The sequence below is a fragment of the Rhamphochromis sp. 'chilingali' genome, assembly GCF_963969265.1.
Source record: "Rhamphochromis sp. 'chilingali' genome assembly, chromosome: 16".
NCBI classification, from domain to species: Eukaryota; Metazoa; Chordata; class Actinopteri; order Cichliformes; family Cichlidae; genus Rhamphochromis; species Rhamphochromis sp. 'chilingali'.
This window is the reverse complement of record NC_137943.1, coordinates 26,998,104-27,015,487: the sequence shown is the minus strand read 5'-3', so window position 1 is coordinate 27,015,487 and position 17,384 is coordinate 26,998,104. Positions and strand designations below refer to the sequence as shown.

Sequence of the window (17,384 nt, the reverse complement as noted above, 5' to 3'; positions counted from 1 at the left end):
CTGCCTTTATATTAGACAGTACAGTTTGTATGAAGGTGGAATTCAGTCAATGAATCTAAGCATCATCAGCTTAAATTCAAATTCATCTCAGCTACACTTGATGTGACCTGACTCTGACCATGAGCACCACAACCACTGTTCACCATTCACACACCGTAACTTTAAATCCATCACAGTACAACCAGCTAACCTGTTTACCCTGTGCTAAAAAGCAGCGGATTTTAATGCAACCTTTTAAAAACACAGTTAGTCTGCTATGGTTTGTTTTGCAGCAGGTTTCACAATATGAAAAAAAATCTGATTCTAACATCTGATTAAAAAACACAGGACTTACAAGTGAGCTTTAAATTTTCAGTTTATTAAATACCACAGAGAACAGGATTGCCTTTCATGCGTCACTGTTTATGGTGAAATTGGTTTGATGTTTGAAATAATAATAATAAGTTCCCTCAAATGCGTTAAGTCAAAAGTAAAGTCTGTTTTGAAATGTAAGGAGTAGATAGTACAGATATTTGTTTAAAAATGTAGGGAGTAAATGTAAAAAGTTGTCAGAAAACAAAACTACTCAAGTTAGGTACAGATGCCTGAAAATTCTACGTAAGTACAGTAACTAAGTATTTGTACTTCGTTACTTTCCACCTGTACAAATTCTCCATAAATGTGCACTAAAGCCTAATCTTGGTCGTGTTTTATTTTAGTTAATGATTATTTTTTGGGGGAAAAACATCTAGGTTTAGTTTCGTTTTATTTGGCTAAAGTAATCTTTCTGTGCTTTAACGCATTTTAAAGTGATATCTGCTGTAAGGTGAAGCTTTTAAGTAACTAACTGGGGTAAAAGTCACAGTCACGGCCAACCAATGACACGTGACTAATGTCACTGCTTTGATTGGGTGAGAGGACGCTTATGTAGAAGTAGGGCAAAGGTAGAACACGGTTAGTGTAGAGAGTCCTCTGGTGCAATAACAATGCTGCTGAACAAGGTAAAATTCTCTATCTTAACAATGATCTACCTGTCTCTGTTGTGGGTTAACTCCTTAAAGATTTTCTGTGAGCACCTCCCGATTGACAGTTTATCGATCTTCATCCGATTTTCTGCACGTTTAGCGACTACGTCACACGCTAGCGTTAGCTAGCTCAGTGCTGTAGCGTTATGAGACGTTATCAGAGGAATGTTCATTTAGTCTACATGTAAAAAGGTTTCTCCTAAATCTACACGTAATTTTATATTGTCAAAATACGCATTAGTGCATTAGTTACACCAAAAGGTTTACCTTTTTAAATTGGACTAGGCAACATTGGAGTTTTCAAAGAAATTTAAGAGACAGACTCTACCCCTTTATAAATCTCAATGTTACATCTCAGCAAACAAACAAGCGATTGAAAAGCACTGTTACAGAAGTAAACAGGAATATGAAGACACAACTGTCAAACACGGCAGTAAAAGACAAATAACTCAACCATTAATGCTCCTATTCCTGGGTTGCAGCCAAACATTACCACGGCTCACAGGCTTATGAATATGAGTAAAGAATTCACGAACAGGAAACTCGCAGTGCTAAGAAAGTGCCCTCACATTAGGCTTTTTGTGTCATTTTCATGGGTGGTGATTAAGTTTTTAATTTAACAGGTGTGAGGTGTCACAAACTGTCTGATGCATACCTATATTTTTTACATACAGGTCCTCAGAGCTGGTGTGCGGTGTGGGATCCGTCTGCAGAGCTCTTCTACAGCTACAGCCAGTGCCACAGCATCTTCCAGCAGCCCTGCTCCACCCCTTGGCTTCTCATTTGGTAAATAGGCTGTAGGCCTTGGTAATATCATTTTGTTTTTAAAGTAGGGTCTCATGTAACTGATGCATGAAATTCTTGTTTAGCAAATAACCGCTCCAGTGATGTAGTTTATAGGGATCTATTAAAATAAAGCTAAAATGCTTTGTTGCTTCTTTGGCCCACAGAGTTGACCGATCAGCAGAAGGAGTTCCAGCAGTTGGCGAGGAGGTTTGCACGAGAAGAGATCATACCTGTTGCTCCTGCTTATGACAAGAGTGGTGAAGTGAGTAAAGCGAGGATTGGGCTGCTGTAGCGATTGTCAAATTTTTAAAAAAATTTTTTTTTTTTACTTCATATATGTAGATGTGCTTGTACTGTTGATGTCTGTAGAGATTTTCAATTACGGTTATCACTTAGTAGGTCTATAGTCAGGGGTGCACATAAGTGGTCCGCAGGTGCGCATTCGCTGTCAAAATAAAAGACGCGCATCAGATAAGAAGTTGCAACGCGTGTTTGCGTACATAAGATTTTCTGGAGGAGGACAGACATTTGTTTAGAAGTCGTAAAGATGTCGAAGAAGCAAGCTCCTATAAGCAGTTACTTTGGTGTTCCTCCACTTACAAAGAAATGTCAGGAGTCCGAACCACAAAAGAATCGCATATTCTCAGAAAAGTGGTTGCAGGAGGTGAGCTGGCTTCAAACAAATGATGAACGCACAGATTTTGGTGCAGAATATGCCGTGAAAATCCCACTCTAGTGGACAAAAACTGTGTGTGTGTGTGTGTGTGTGTGTGTGTGTGTGTGTGTGTGTGTGTGTGTGTGTGTGTGTGTGTGTGTGTGTGTGTGTGGATATTTGCTTGTGTACATAGACTTGTCTTTAACCTTTCTATTTTTTTTCCTTTGGCATGATTGTTAGAGGCTTAGTAGAATCACAATCAGAAACATAATGTCTTTGTCATTGTTACAGGTACAACGAAATTAAAAGTGGTAACACTGACATGTTGTCTCCCTTTACAGTATCCTTTCCCCATCATCAAGAAGGCGTGGGAGCTTGGTCTGGTTAACGGTCACATTCCACAGGAATATGGTGTGTTGCATTCTTATTTGAAATTTAGTGGCTCATTCTAAACTTTGCTTTGCATGGATGAGATTCATTCACAGGTAAAATATTAGTGCAGTCTCCATCATACCATACATGTTGCCTTTACATAAAGAGATAATACAGATAGCTGTAATGTTGTTGCCTAGTGTGACCATGTTTGCTGTTCCTGGGGGAAAATGGCAGTGGGCATGTGTTAATTTCAGGAAACTCGACACACTGAACACTGCATTTGAAAACCTTATTTGTTCCTCTTTGTTTTCAGGTGGAATGGGTTTGTCGAGCTTTGACAGCTGCCTCATCACAGAGGAACTGGCTTATGGATGCACAGGGATGCAAACTGCCATGGAGGCAAACTCTCTCGGAGTAAGTTATTCACAGCTTGCTTTATTTATTTATTTATTTATTTATTTATTTATTTATTTATTTAAGGCCCACCAAGACACAAACCTAGAACCAGATTTAGAGCCTTTAAACTGGCTTTGTAACTTGTTTAAATATGTTTTAGAACCTGTTGTTGCAACTGATCCACCAAAAATGGACTGCTGCCAAGCATATTGTTTATTTAGCAAATTATTACAAATACAATTTTGCTTCAAGGGGCCATATATTATCAGAATCTGACTCTCATTCCACATTCAGAGGAGAAAATGTCTCCTAAAGTAAGGGAAAAGGAGAAGTCTTAGCCAGAGAGGCATAATTTTTCAGTACATATGGACAGGAATTGGAGCAGGTACCTCTGTCAGTGCGCCCCAGGGCAGCTGTGGCTACAATGTAGCTTGCCATCACCAGTGTGTGTGAATGGGTGGATGACTGAATGTAGTGTAAAGCGCTTTGGGGTCCTTACGGACTAAGTAAATCGCTATACAAATACAGTCCATTTACCAAGAAGACAATTTAAAACGAAAGCCAATAAACAAGAGTTTGGCAGCAGGACAGAACTCATATCAGGGACGATTAAAAGGTTATTTTGAACCCGGGGGGAAACTTGGGGGTTTATGTAATCAGCCATCACGGGCTCTCTGGAGCCGGCTTTTGACTGTTCATCAGCCAGCTGTTTAGATTCACACGTACAAAAGTATTTCATGTTAAGAAAATAAGGCTAATGATGTTTTCCCAAAGTTTATTTCATGCATATTGAGCACAGAGGAGAAGAGTAGCTGTGTTAGAATGAACTGTATCTGTTTTCCCCCACACAGCAAATGCCTGTCATTATTGCTGGCAGTGATGCACAGAAGAAGAAATACCTGGGACGGCTGACTGAGGAGCCTCTCATGTGTGTAAGTATTTAATTGGAAACGATGACATGATTTGATATTTGGAAGAATGCAGCATCTAGTGATATTGCTTGTTCTGCAGTAGTTCAATCATCTACTGCAGAACATGCATACAGATAAGAGTGCCCTCATATATTTTAAGGAATATTTCTTTCCTCTGTAATATTTGATAGGGAAATATTAGATCTTTAACTGTCATGGTTACTACTCTTGATTTTAGTTAAGTGTCAATGTGCCAAACTGTCATCTAGAATTAAAGTACTTACAAACATTCAGTTCAGGTGTTTCTTGTGGAGAATGATGGCGTCATATTTTTAGGTGCTAATTCTCATTCTTGCTGTTTCACACTTGGGTGCGAGCCTCTGCAGTGTCAGCTGGAGGCTGTTGATTTATCCCTCTAAATCACTAACCTCACTTATGGCTATGAGCTCTGGGTAGTGACCAAAAAAATAAGATGTGGATGCAAGTGGTGGTTTTCTCTGGACTGGCTGGCCCCTTCCTTGGTGATGGGGTGAGAATTTCAGTCATTTGGGAGGGAGTCCGAGCAGAGGTGCCGTTGCCATATGGCACAATGAGCAAGCTGATATGGTTTGAGGATCTGATTGAGATTCCTTCTTGGTGCCTCTTGGGTAAGGCGTTCTGGGCATGTCCTACCAGGAGGAGGCAGAGATTATGTCTTTTGGCTGGCCTGGGCACACCTCGGTGTGCCATGAGCTGGAGGAGGTGGCTGGGGAGAGGGAGGTCTGGGCTCTTCTGCTTGGGCTGCTGCCTCTGAGACCTGGCCCTGGATAAGCAGGAGATGATCAGGCTCAAACTTCTCCATGAATGAATTTCCATAATTGGGACTGAAAGGGCTACCCAGTGAGACTTCCTGTTTCTGTAAGGGAGAGTTCTTACTAAACTGTTTCTGCTAATTTAATGAGGAATTCTGTGGACGGACTTCCGTAGACCTCAGTGGAAATCTGTAATATTCAGTGGACTCACGAGCTTATCTAGCAGCACTACTGGATGACCTTTATCAACATTAGCAAATGACAAATCATAACTGAGAGATCTTTTAGAGCCTTTCATGCAGCGAGAATTTTAAAAAGAACATTTTGTTGCTCTAGGAAAAACAAAAAGAACTTAACTTCTTCTTCAACTAAACAACAAAGTTGATACAGAGGCATTAGATTCTGGTGCAAATAAAGAATTTCCTAGATTTTAATTTCTTAATTGTAATCCACTAATTGTTTGCTCCTCATTTTGGTAAATGGTTTGTACAGAGGGAGTGGTGTCCAGAGTCTTTACATTCATTGAAATAATTTGGTGTTATTGCAATTAAGTGTTGCTTGTAAATTGACATTTTTTATTTTTTAAGATGGTTTAAAAAGAAGATAATTCCTGATTACTTAACTGTCTGTTTGGATAAGTTGATTTATGCTGGATGTCCTGAAGTCCTCTTTGCGTGTCCATCTGTACCTCCTGCCACTCTGTGAACCTTGTTGTAGATGACTTTTTTTTTGGGTGCAAACCGTTCTGCTCGGTGATGCTAAAAAGTGGATCACTACTTCAGTGGAGAGCCCGTCTGATGACTGGTTGCCTACCCTTTTGTGCTCTCTGTGCATCCTTTCCATCCACTGGGATCGCCAGTTTGATGTTCCATGCGTATAATCCAGCACCTCCTGTAGACGCTTCTTGAGCTTTATCACAGAAAGTTCTTCTTTATAGGAACTTTTGTAATCTTTAAGTCGCTATGACCCACCTAAAACTTTGAAGGACACTGGCAGGCAGTTGCATCACAAATGTCTTTAATATATGGTAGAAACAAACACACTTCAGCCTGTGGCTTCAGTTTCTACGACCTGTGGCTGTGACTCTTTTTAAAGCACCACCTTAACATATGGTGGGCGCAGGTGACGTCAATAATCAACCCAACAACAACAAACACAATGACAGAGCATTTAACTTTCAAGTTTGTTTATTAATACCCTTTACAGAATAAATGGTAACAAATGAAGGAAAGTTTGTTTGTGTAGGAGACTTTGAACAACAAGGCAGTTCAGAGTGCTTCTTGTTATACCGTCATGCCTTATTTATCTTGTAAAAAGGACCATAAACTCTGTGCCTTACTACTGTGTGCTGACAGCAGCAAACATGCAATGAAAGACGGTGCTGCTGTTCTCATTTTAACTCCTGTGTGGGTTTCTGCAGGCGTACTGTGTCACTGAGCCCGGGGCAGGATCTGACGTGGCTGGCATCAAAACACGAGCCGTAAAAATGGGCGATGAGTATGTTGTTAATGGGCAGAAGATGTGGATCACCAACGGAGGGAAAGCTAACTGGTGTGTGCTCACAGTTGCTGCTGATGTATTGCAAAGTTGTAGTGATCAGTTTTAAAGGGCATTCGTCCTCAAGGCCACTCTGAATGCTGAAATTCGCACTACTTTTCTCTCTGACTACTACAGCAACTTCTGTCTGGTAATTTAGTCTCTAATACTTTTAGGTACTTCCTGCTTGCTCGCACTAACTCAGATCCCAAGTGTTCAGCCAGCAAGGCTTTTACTGGCTTCATTGTGGATGCAGACACTCCGGGAATTCAAATAGGAAGGAAGGTGAGCTGAAAAAGAGTCTTTTAAAACATTAAGCACATTCTTCAGTGAGTAAATCATATTTTAAATGTTGCAGAAGTTTGATGCTCTGTTCTATAAACATTAGACGTGTAATGTCAGATAATTTACTGAGTAGTGCAAATGATTGTTGTTTGTTAAAAATTATATGTAATAAAAGGAGGAAAAATGTTCAGTTTGTAAATGTATCCCATTTTAAATTTTATTTTGTTTTTGTGCCTGTAGGAAATGAACATGGGCCAGAGGTGTTCTGACACGAGGGGCATTACCTTTGAGGATGTGAGAATACCGAAGGAGAATGTCCTGATCGGAGAGGGATCTGGATTCAAAATTGCCATGGGTGCCTTTGACATGACCAGGCCACCAGTAAGTTTTCCAGCTGTGACAAAACCTAACATCTGTAACGACTACTGTGCATAGCTTCATCTTTACAAGAAGTAAAGACATGATTCATCTTTTGGCATCAAATTATATCTGCAAATAAAAGGATTAGAAATTGGAGTGCAAAAATCTGAAGTTATTGGTCTTTAAAGGTGTTAAGCAGTGGGTCCCCCCCCCCCCCCCCCGTCATTTGAATCTAATTTAACTTGCTACAGTTTAAGGGATATATATTGTGCTCCTGGAGAATTAACACTTGCAGCTAAGGAGAATATCTTATTATTTTCACTGTCTAATATTGATCAAAGTTGTCTCTGAGCTTGTAGTTTGAGTGTGACTCAGCAGTACAAAGATGCACTAGTGTGGACTCTTAAATTTTCAAACGTGTGCTAACAAATATGAACCATGATTTAAATGGTGATAATTGGGTGCCAGTTTGGCTCAGTGGTTGACCATGTGATTGCATGGCCAGAAAAGCAGCGGTCCAGGTTCAAGTCTGACCTCCTGCCCTTTGCAGCCTGTTTTTCCCCTCTCTACCCCCTTTCCTGTCAGTCCACTGTCTCTATCCTATATAGGCAAAATGCCAAAGAAAACCCTGGCTTTGTTTCAGTTTATGAGCTGCCTCTGTTACAACAGGAACTTTGAAATGTAGTAAAACATCAGCAGGAAACTAAACAAGGACAACAGTGGATGCAACATCACCAGATTTAAGGACAAAAGTTTAAACTTGTAGCTGAAGATTTGTCTGAGCATGGTTCATGTATTTGCTCCAATGCAGGTGGCAGCAGGAGCTACCGGCCTGGCACAGAGGGCGCTCGACGAAGCCACCAGTTACGCTCTGGAGAGGAAGACCTTCGGCAAAGTTATTGCTGAGGTGTGTTCATGCATTTTGTTTGTCCTTTAAAATCTGGGTATCCTTAATTGGACTGCTTTTTGTTTTAAACTCAGATGAAGAAAAGATCAACGTGCTTCTGTTTCTTGATTTGCAGCACCAAGCTGTGTCCTTCCTCCTGGCTGAGATGGCGATGAAGGTAGAGCTGGCTAGGATGGCGTACCAGCGTGCTGCCTGGGAGGTGGACCAGGGCCGCAGAAACACCTACTACGCTTCCATCGCCAAGGCCTTCGCAGGGGACATCGCCAATCAGGTGGCCTCTGATGCTGTTCAGATATTTGGAGGCAACGGCTTCAATAGCGAGTACCCTGTAGAGAAGCTCATGAGGGATGCAAAGATCTACCAGGTGGGTGACAATAATGTGCAACTATGCACTACTACACCATCTCAGCTTCATCTTCTTTAATTAATCTGATTTCTTTTGTAGATCTACGAGGGCACAGCTCAGATCCAAAGGCTCATTATTGCCCGAGAACACCTGGGAAGAGCCAAGAAATGAAGTCTGCTCATCATCATTTAAACTTACTTTTCGTGTTTGGTATACATAATGTATTTGTTTCTGTTCTATTTGGCCACTTGAACTCAGGATAACGATCAAAATTTTGCATTAATGTCACTTCATCCTACTGCGGTTTTCAAGAGTGATCCAGATCAACAAGACTCATCAGCCTCCTTTTGCCTCATAATTCACCATGCCATAAGTTACACCAATCCATCAAGTCGCAGAATATGACACAGCTATGTCCTGATCACAGAACAGTTTCTGTTAATGATGATGATGGTGGGGGGCCTATTGTGTAGCATTAATAGTGTGATCTACCAATTGCCTGTTGTGCTGTGAAGCTTCTGCTGATGAACCAGAACTGTTGGGACTAAAGTTAGAAAAAAGGGACTAGGCTTGCACTAACCTTCAGCCTTACTCTGTTGCTGCAGTACTTGAACAGTGTGATTGGTGTTTGATCACATTCACTCTTCTTTGCATCAGGAGTTTGATAAATGGTCATTAATTTCTTCATGCCTTACTCTAAGCCTTTTCTCTCAGTTCTGACTCTCATACTGATCTTTGCTTGTTTTTTAAAAACAAAAGGTTTTAAATGTAGAAATGAATTTCTTGCCAGAATGTGTAAACATACTGATGAGTGTAAAATTGCATGCTGTCTGAAAACAGTTTGATTTTACATTTAGCTGCTGTCTCTTCTAGATTTCAAATGAATATCCAGTGTAAAGCGTCAGCTTTACGGCTTACCTGTGCAGACAAGGCACGTGTGGATGAGCTGACGATAGACCGTTGTCACATCATAGAGAATTGTGTCCATAAATTGTCACTGAATAAATTATTTCATTCAGTCTAAACATTTATTTTTCTTTCTTCTCCTTTCTCCCATTTGCTAAATAAACAAGCAATTTGAGTCTTTTCTAAATTTCATTTCTTCTGAGTCCTCCACGTGCTGAGAGAAAGCTCATTACCTAATGACAGAGCATTCACAACCATGTTTTTTTTATTTCTTTTTATTGCAAGCTTCACTTGTTAGGAATCTGTCAAATATTCATTATATTTATTAAAACAACTTCTTTAACTTTAAAAAGTCTGCTTCATTTTCAGTTCTGTAATTGAAGTAATCTGTGTAGATAACAGCCATATAGTCTTCAAGACACAACAGCAGCACTAATGTCCTTTATGTAAAGGCTAGGTGTAAGACACATTGCTCATGTGTGGGTTTGTTAGAATCCAGTCTTCTAGGGGGACAGAGTGGGGAGTGAGTTGAGGAAGGAAGGAGTTCAATATTTTGAAGCTGTGTATCAGTCTGATGGAGGAGGTCACCACAATACTGACTGCTAGGCAGGTGTTACAGTTGTCGAGGTGGGAGGGCAATGAAGCAACCAGTGATCTTTTCTGCTGCATTTACTATGGGATTCAGGTGGAGTTTCCAAACCACACAGTGATGTAGCTGGTCATAGTGTTTTCAGTGGTGCCTTGCTCGAAGTTGCACATGATGGTTATGGAAAAATAATTGCAGTGGGAAATTTTCCCCCAACACTGCAAAAATAAATGACTTGAGTAAGATACCTGAACATTTGTGCTTAAATATATTCGAGTAACAAATATCACTTCAAATATGAGGATTTAGGCTGCAGTTCTCCTTCCAAACCAATAGGTGGCAATAACGCGCTCCAAACCAACAGCCCGAATTGTTGTAGAAGAGGAAGAAGGAAAACGCCGGATCATGTCAGAATGGTAACTAGCGACCTGTTTCTAGTGTGATAACGAGTGTAGTTTAGGATAACATTACAATAAAATATTATGTAAGTGTGCTCTTTCCTCTAGTCTATCCAAACTTAGTCCCACACAAGCGCGCTAATCAGTGAAAGCAGCTAGCAGAGTGGCTAAGATGTTAGCATGTAGCAGCCTGTCAACAAGCCGTGAATCATGTTAACAGTCAGCCATTTATCTGCTAAACAGGGGTTAACTCAGCGCTAGATTACGAAGAGGAAGAAGCCAAGTTTGATTTTTTTCAGGTTATTGAGTTTTAAGGCTGTCTGACGTGTTGTTGATGTGTGTTGAATTTCAGGGGACCCAGGTGAAAGATGTGATCATAAAGCCCGACGCTCCCAGCACGCTGCTGCTGGAGAAACACGCAGACTACATCGCTGCCTACGGCTCCAAAAAGGACGACTATGTGAGTACAGGCCTCATCAGAGCCTTGATATCTGTGTTTCTATTCAGGGCTTGGCCACTTGCAAGAAAAGGGTGGTCGTTGTCATCCCGCCGACAATGATCCTACCCAAAGAAGATGAGGAGTTACTGAATGGGATGAGAAAGTGTGGGACTCAAAGGGGTCGCTGAATGGGTGGTCTTCAAAACCTCCAGATAACAATCCAGTTGAGCTTCTGTGGTAGACTTTGGAGTTCAGAGGGGCAATCACTAAAAAGCAGCCAATGTTTTTGAACTAACGCTGCTGACCTTTGGTGTTTTGTCAGGAGTACACGCTGTCTGAGTACTTGAGGATGAGCGGCATCTATTGGGGGCTGACTGTGATGGACCTGATGGGGGAGCTACCCAGAATGAACCAGCAGGAGATCGTAGACTTCATCAAAGCTTGTCAGCACGAGTGTGGAGGCATCAGCGCCAGCATCGGACATGACCCCCACCTGCTCTACACCCTCAGTGCCGTCCAGGTAGCAGATTACTCTCGTATTCTCTACAGCTTTAATTCTAGATGATACACTGAACTTTTAAATATTTATATGTGCTTTAATATTTCTGAATTGGCCCCTCTTTAGCAATTTTTTTTGCAGTTCTAGTGTTTATTCTTCTAGATGTTTATTTATTTTTCTTCATAGTGCTGCTTATATTTAGCTCAAATAAACATCTCAAATTATGTCCCATAGTGTCTGGTCTGTAAAGGAACTTGAATGGTCTGCACATGGTGTATTTTATGTTCTCTTGTTTATTAGTATTTTGTGAACTCTCTTCCTCAGATCTTGTGCTTGTATGACAGCGTAGATGCGATTGATGTGGACAAAGTTGTGGAATATGTCAAAGGGCTGCAGCAGGAAGATGGCTCTTTTGCGGGGGACAAGTGGGGTGAGTGAGTTTTACTCTCACATCCCACAATACACGTGCTTCTAAGTTAGGGAAGAAATAAATAAAGCTAAGAACAATTTTTCTAAATTTTTTTTGTCTTTGCAGGAGAAATAGACACACGGTTTTCCTTCTGCGCTGTTGCTACACTCGCATTACTGGTATGTATGTTAGTCTTTCCATGTAAATTATTATTTACATGATTTATTATTTAACTTAAAACTTTTTATAGTTGAACCTGTTTTAGAAAGTCCATTACTCGGCAGTGTTATGTGGGAGCATCGGACTTTATTTTGTGTCGATAAAATGAGGCTAAATAAATAATAAAGTTACACAATATCACAAAGTTCATCAGTTGACTCAACAGCTCTTTCATTCTTAAGTCTTAACAAGCATGTTTTAATAAACTGTTAATTTAAGCTCATTATACTTCATTTTAAGATGTTTTTTGTTTCCCAGGGCAAGATGGACACGATCAATGTTGACAAAGCCGTAGAGTTTGTTTTGTCATGTATGAACTTTGATGGAGGCTTTGGATGCAGACCTGGTTCTGAGTCTCATGCTGGTCAGGTGAGTTCACTGATATACTGATATTTACTCCCACAGAAAAGTTTGGAGACTCTCAGAAGTGTTTTGTTTCTATTTGATAGAAAATAGAATTGAGCAAAATTGCAATTATTTGTCAAAAGATTCAATAATCATAACAATTTCATTTTTTAAATTGATTGAATTGATGTCAGACAGTAAATCAATCTTTTTAAACAAAAGCAGCAAAACTCTTTTAAGTTTCAACCTAAAATAAAATAAAGGAATTATATGTTAAGTTGACACTTCCTGCCTGATTTGCTCCTGCACACCAGTCTTGTTGAATGAAGCTGACTTATAAATGAGGCCAAGACAGTTGCAGTGTAAGGATGACGTGTTCAACCTGGATGGTGGTGAATTTGGCACTTTAGGATCAGTTGTTATTTAAATCAATTTCCGGTGTTTTCCTTCCTGTCTGTCAGATTTACTGCTGCACTGGCTTCCTGTCGCTCACTGGCCAGTTACACCAGTTGAACGCTGACCTGCTGGGGTGGTGGCTGTGTGAGAGACAGCTGCCGTCTGGAGGCCTGAATGGTCGACCTGAGAAGGTTTGTGCCAAACACTGTGAAGTATTGAGTTACTTAATGAAAGTATCTGGTTTTATAGTTTGAAGTTCAGACTCCTTCGGAGTTGAGGAGTTTGAGCTGTAGAAGCAATAATGCAGATTGAACAGGCTGATGATTTATTGGATTACCTGGTAATAAATACAGTTTTTAAGATTAAATAAAATATTAATGTGTCTGAAAGGAGGAGATCAGCTTCCTCCAAAGGGTGGCTGGGTTCTCTGTCCTCTTTGGGCCTCAAAGTAGAGCCACTCCTCCACATCAAAAGGAGGCAGTTGAGGTTGTCAGGCATCTGACTAAGACTGACTGGGCTGACTGACTTGACGCCTCCTAGTTGAGGTGTTTCAGACATATCCTACCAAGAAAAGTGGAGCTAAAGGAGGTGGAGTGGGTAGAGGGAGCTCTCAGTGTCTCTGCAGACTGCTGCCTCCATATTCTGAACCGGCATGTGGCAGAAAATACGTGCAACAGCTGTGGTTTACTTTCGGTATCATTCAGCTTCCAGATGTGTGCTACTCGTGGTGGGTTTTGGCCTCGCTGAAAATCATCGGCAGGATCCGCTGGATTGACAAAGACAAGCTGCGAAAGTTTATTTTGGCCTGTCAAGACGAGGAGACGGGAGGTTTTGCCGATAGACCAGGAGATATGGTGAGAAGAATTTTAAGAATCTAAATTTGAATATTTATGTTTTGGACTGAAAAAAAGTCTTTGCATGTGAGGTAAAGCAGGTGGTTTCAAAGACACTGAGTGCGAAGTGTTTTGGTCCATTTCTGTGGCCCACTTTTGTAGTATTTTCTCTATAATCAGTCTTATTGATTCCTATTAATCCTCCTTTGCAGGTGGATCCTTTCCACACCCTGTTCGGGGTTGCAGGTCTCTCCCTGCTTGGAGACGAACAGATCAAACCGGTGAATCCGGTGCTGTGCATGCCCGAGGATGTCCTTCAGCGTATTGGCCTGCAGCCTGACCTCCTCAGCTAACCCTCTGATGCATCACACAGACACTTTTTCCACCCGCACAAAACAGAAGCTCATGGCACGGCTGGATTTCGGGTGCACAGAGTCTCACAGTTTGGACATGACTTCCTCTGAACCTCTCTGTTTTAATCCTCCTGCTACTCATCGAGTCGGTGTTCTTGTGTCACTGCAACGAAAGGAGGGGCTTAAAAAGATGCTTTGACGTGTCATCTTTGCAGAAGGCTGGAAATCATGCAAAAACATTCAACAACATGCAACAACAACTTCTCAACTTACTCACTATGTCAGTTTGTGGGGGAAAATGTGAAAGTTTGCTCACAGTTAAAATGTTTCATCTTCCTGATGTTATCACCTTCCAGCTTGTCCTCTAGCCAAGAAGCTATTAGTGTTATGAGTTTCTTTGGCCAGAAGTTCCTTCTATTCTGTCCTATCGTGCTTTATTATCATGTTTGTTACTGGAATGACTGGGAATATTCATAGCTTATCAGCTTTGAACTTGAGAGTGAAGAATGGAAGCGATGAGTCAGATGAATTCGGCTGAGGGAGAAAAGGTAAAAGTTAGATTTGCTGTTTTAGTATGTTGTCACACATAAAGCTAGAGCTTTTTCAATTTCCTGCCTTTAGCTTATTATGTATTTGATAAGCGCATGTGAAGAGCAACACTGCTCAGTAGGCTTTAGAAGTGGAGATGCGTCATAGGACAGCTTTCTCCATGCATTAAAATAAAACCTACACAGACTCTTATTTTGGCGGGCTTTATGGAAAGAGAAAATGTTCTCTTTGTGACTGGAACCACCCAGAGCTTAAACACTATCATTGGTACGTTTAATGTCTTATCCAGGATCCTAGTTACACTATTTATTTAAATGTATGTTGCTCAGTGCAGCTGTGTTAGATTTGCCTCCACAGTGCGTGCAACATGAAATATTTCCAGTCTTACCGTCAAATGAAATGGCTTTTCAGACAGCTTCAAGTTCACTTTGTGCACTCTTCTCGTCTTACAGAATTAAATTTCTATCTGTTCTTTGTTAACTGTTAAGTGTCAATAAAGAGAGACATTATCAGTGAGTTGGTAAAGCATTCGTTCTTATTAGTTTTCCCCTTTTAAGGGCTTTTAATACTGAGTAAATGTTATTGCTATACAAAATGAATAGTCACATAGAGTGACCCCTGTGTTATTATAAGTTTTAAAGTTCAGTTTTCAATGGATTCTGCTCACTAAACATATTAAAATAAAAAACAAATTGACTTCGTCAGCAAACAAAGATAATGCAGATAAATAATGCCAGTCATCGGAGTTTTATCTTCCCGTAATTGTACATTCTGGATATGATTCAAACTTGCAACAGACAAAAATGATGTCAAAAACGAGATTTTATTGTCGGGATGAAAAGGCCGCTCAAACCCATAAAAGCATCTTCAGATCAAGCATTAAAAGGACCATATGATTGATGATGATGTTGTTTTGCTTTATTTCTGTTTGATTGTTTAAAATATACGTTTTGTGTCATTAATATGAATTTGATTCCAGGAGGAAACACAAATCCCTTGGGGTCAGGAAGAGCTTCTGATGTAAAAATCAGCCAAATCAAACACGCGGCGCCGCCTCTGTCGCTGTTGGACCCCGTGTGATTAACTGAGCAGCTGGAGCTTATTTAAAATACAAGTTGAAACTTGACTCTAATGAAAATGAAAAGAAGGCAACTATATTGAGACTTTTCCCCAAATCCGAATAGTAAACGTGTAAGTTAAAGTCTACTTTTACATTAATTGTAAGTGATACAAGTTTAGAGTCTCCATAGTGTTTTGGTGAATAAATTTGAATAATGCCCCACAAAGACTTAAACTAAACTTGGGCTTTGAATTTTCAAATCCCATAGCAATTCATCTCTAACATGCACATCGAGTCTATTTACGTATTTGGGCTTCAATTTAGAAGAATCTATTGTTACCCTGCTGTAGAAGACAAAGTGAGAAAGGTGCCATGGTGGCAATTTACTTCAAACTACATAAAAGTTACACAGAACTTGAACAGCCACAGAGTAAACAAATCCATTTTGCAGACCAGGGTAACAGTTTGGTTTATTTTACTTATTCAGCTAACAAAAGAGGAAGGCCATCTGCTGCCTCTCATGCTCAGGTAAACTTCAATCGACTACCAATAAAATACTAACAGGTTTTTAGATGAAGCTGATTACTCCATGGTGGAAGAAAAGGTGTAATGATCAGCGGTAAGGAGGATTCAGACCTACTGCTGTAAAAATATGAATATAATATAAGAAAAATCAAAAGAGGTAAATAATGCAGAGAAAATACCTCCTTTGTTTTTCTCCTATATTACAGCTAGATTATCACTAATGGACCTCGGAGTTCACATCACGCAGGACCTGTCATGGTCCTGTCACATCAACACCGTGGTGAAAAAGGCCCGACAGCGTCTCTACCACCTCAGACGCTTGAGAGACTTCCAACTGCCCTCCAAGGTGCTCAGGAACTTTTACTCGTGCACCATAGAGAGCATCCTGGCGGGAAACATCTTAACCTGGTTCGGGAACAGCACCATGCAGGACAGACGAGCTCTACAGAGGGTTGTGCGGTCAGCTGAGCGCACCATCCGCTCCGAGCTCCCTGACCTGCACTCAATCTACAGCAGGCGGTGCTGGACCAAGGCCAGGAAGATCGTGAAGGACCTCAGCCATCCCAACAACAGACTGTTCTCTCTGTTGAGGTCAGGAAAGCGATTCCGCTCCCTGAAGACCAACACAGAGAGACTGAGGAGGAGCTTCTTCCCGCAGGCGATACGGTCTCTCAATCACACCACCACACAGTACTGACCCACACATACAGTTCTTACACACACACTGGACTTTCTGGACTTTGGTTTTGCACAACACTGGTCACTATATTCTTCATTTCCGGTTAATACTTGTACAGCTGCTGTTATTGTGTATATATTTATTTAGATTTAGATTTCTTCATACATTCTTATATAGTTCTATATTGTGTATTTTGTTGTACAGTTATTTTATTTTCAACTTTAATTTATATATTTATCTTTATCTTATTCTTCCCAGTTAAATTTACCCTTCATTCTAATTTGTGTTGTACAGTTATTTCATTTTTAACCTTAATTTATATTTTATTCCTTCCTAGTTAAATTTACCCTTTTTAATTTTTCATATTTATTTCCTATCTTATTCATAGCCTTTTCCTTTTTTGTTCTCTTTAGGTCACGAGCAGTTGTCCAAGCATTTCACTACATATCGTACTGTGTATGACTGTGTACGTGACAAATAAAATTTGAATTTGAATTTGAATTTGAATTTGGACAGGCTGTTTCATTTGGCTCGCATGGGGCTAATTATGGTGATACTGAGTGATGATTATTTTTCATTGTGGAATAATGTGCTGATTTCTTGATTAAAGGTTTTGGTTTAATGTTTACCCATAACCCCAAGTAAGCCCCTCACACTGTGATGTTACTTAAAAATGGAAAACTATTTAAAAAATGAAAAGAGGAACATGCATTTTTCACACTGGGTGAGCTGGAGCACTGAAATGTGGGAGATTTTTAAATGAAAGACAATTAAACAACAATTAATATTTTAGTTTTAAATATTGGGGTTTTTTTTGCTGTTGGTTTGCTTTTGAA

The 17,384-nt window shown here is 40.3% G+C and overlaps 3 protein-coding genes across 4 annotated transcripts; all 3 read left to right on the top strand.

The window, feature by feature from the left end:
- The first annotated feature begins 890 nt into the window (after positions 1 to 890).
- On the top strand, positions 891 to 8,900 carry acadm (acyl-CoA dehydrogenase medium chain). The gene is made up of 12 exons (XM_080907601.1): positions 891 to 980; positions 1,679 to 1,790; positions 1,955 to 2,052; positions 2,787 to 2,856; positions 3,134 to 3,234; positions 4,068 to 4,148; positions 6,339 to 6,469; positions 6,631 to 6,739; positions 6,980 to 7,120; positions 7,911 to 8,006; positions 8,122 to 8,370; positions 8,452 to 8,900. Exons 1-12 carry the CDS (start codon positions 966 to 968, stop codon positions 8,521 to 8,523), a joined length of 1,275 nt encoding a protein of 424 aa, XP_080763727.1. The 5' UTR covers positions 891 to 965; the 3' UTR covers positions 8,524 to 8,900.
- Positions 8,901 to 10,193: 1,293 nt separating this feature from the next.
- Positions 10,194 to 14,007, top strand: rabggtb (Rab geranylgeranyltransferase subunit beta). Of its 2 annotated transcripts, none has more exons than XM_080907295.1 (9): positions 10,194 to 10,260; positions 10,595 to 10,702; positions 11,004 to 11,201; positions 11,505 to 11,610; positions 11,716 to 11,768; positions 12,067 to 12,177; positions 12,615 to 12,740; positions 13,254 to 13,403; positions 13,595 to 14,007. In XM_080907295.1, exons 1-9 carry the CDS (start codon positions 10,258 to 10,260, stop codon positions 13,733 to 13,735), a joined length of 996 nt encoding a protein of 331 aa, XP_080763421.1. In that variant the 5' UTR covers positions 10,194 to 10,257; the 3' UTR covers positions 13,736 to 14,007. The 2 variants fall into 2 exon arrangements, with proteins under 2 accessions (XP_080763421.1, XP_080763422.1); XM_080907296.1 differs by lacking the exon at positions 10,194 to 10,260 and adding an exon at positions 10,304 to 10,328.
- Positions 14,008 to 14,150: 143 nt separating this feature from the next.
- On the top strand, positions 14,151 to 17,036 carry LOC308412745 (uncharacterized protein). The gene is made up of 2 exons (XM_080907297.1): positions 14,151 to 15,475; positions 16,076 to 17,036. The coding sequence occupies exon 2, from the start codon at positions 16,090 to 16,092 to the stop codon at positions 16,564 to 16,566; it is 477 nt and encodes a 158-aa protein (XP_080763423.1). The 5' UTR covers positions 14,151 to 15,475; positions 16,076 to 16,089; the 3' UTR covers positions 16,567 to 17,036.
- Positions 17,037 to 17,384: the final 348 nt, after the last annotated feature.

What these genes read in the sequence shown, in the direction of transcription:
- acadm (XM_080907601.1), top strand. An exon ending in AACGGAGGGAAAGCTAACTG is followed by an intron (nt 6,470 to 6,630) that starts GTGTGTGCTCAC and finishes TAATACTTTTAG; the next exon opens with GTACTTCCTGCTTGCTCGCA. An exon ending in GAATTCAAATAGGAAGGAAG is followed by an intron (nt 6,740 to 6,979) that starts GTGAGCTGAAAA and finishes TTGTGCCTGTAG; the next exon opens with GAAATGAACATGGGCCAGAG.
- rabggtb (XM_080907295.1), top strand. An exon ending in TGAATGGTCGACCTGAGAAG is followed by an intron (nt 12,741 to 13,253) that starts GTTTGTGCCAAA and finishes GGTATCATTCAG; the next exon opens with CTTCCAGATGTGTGCTACTC. An exon ending in CCGATAGACCAGGAGATATG is followed by an intron (nt 13,404 to 13,594) that starts GTGAGAAGAATT and finishes CCTCCTTTGCAG; the next exon opens with GTGGATCCTTTCCACACCCT.
- LOC308412745 (XM_080907297.1), top strand. Translation starts at nt 16,090, where the DNA reads ATGGACCTCGGAGTTCACATCACGCAGGACCTGTCATGGTCCTGTCAC.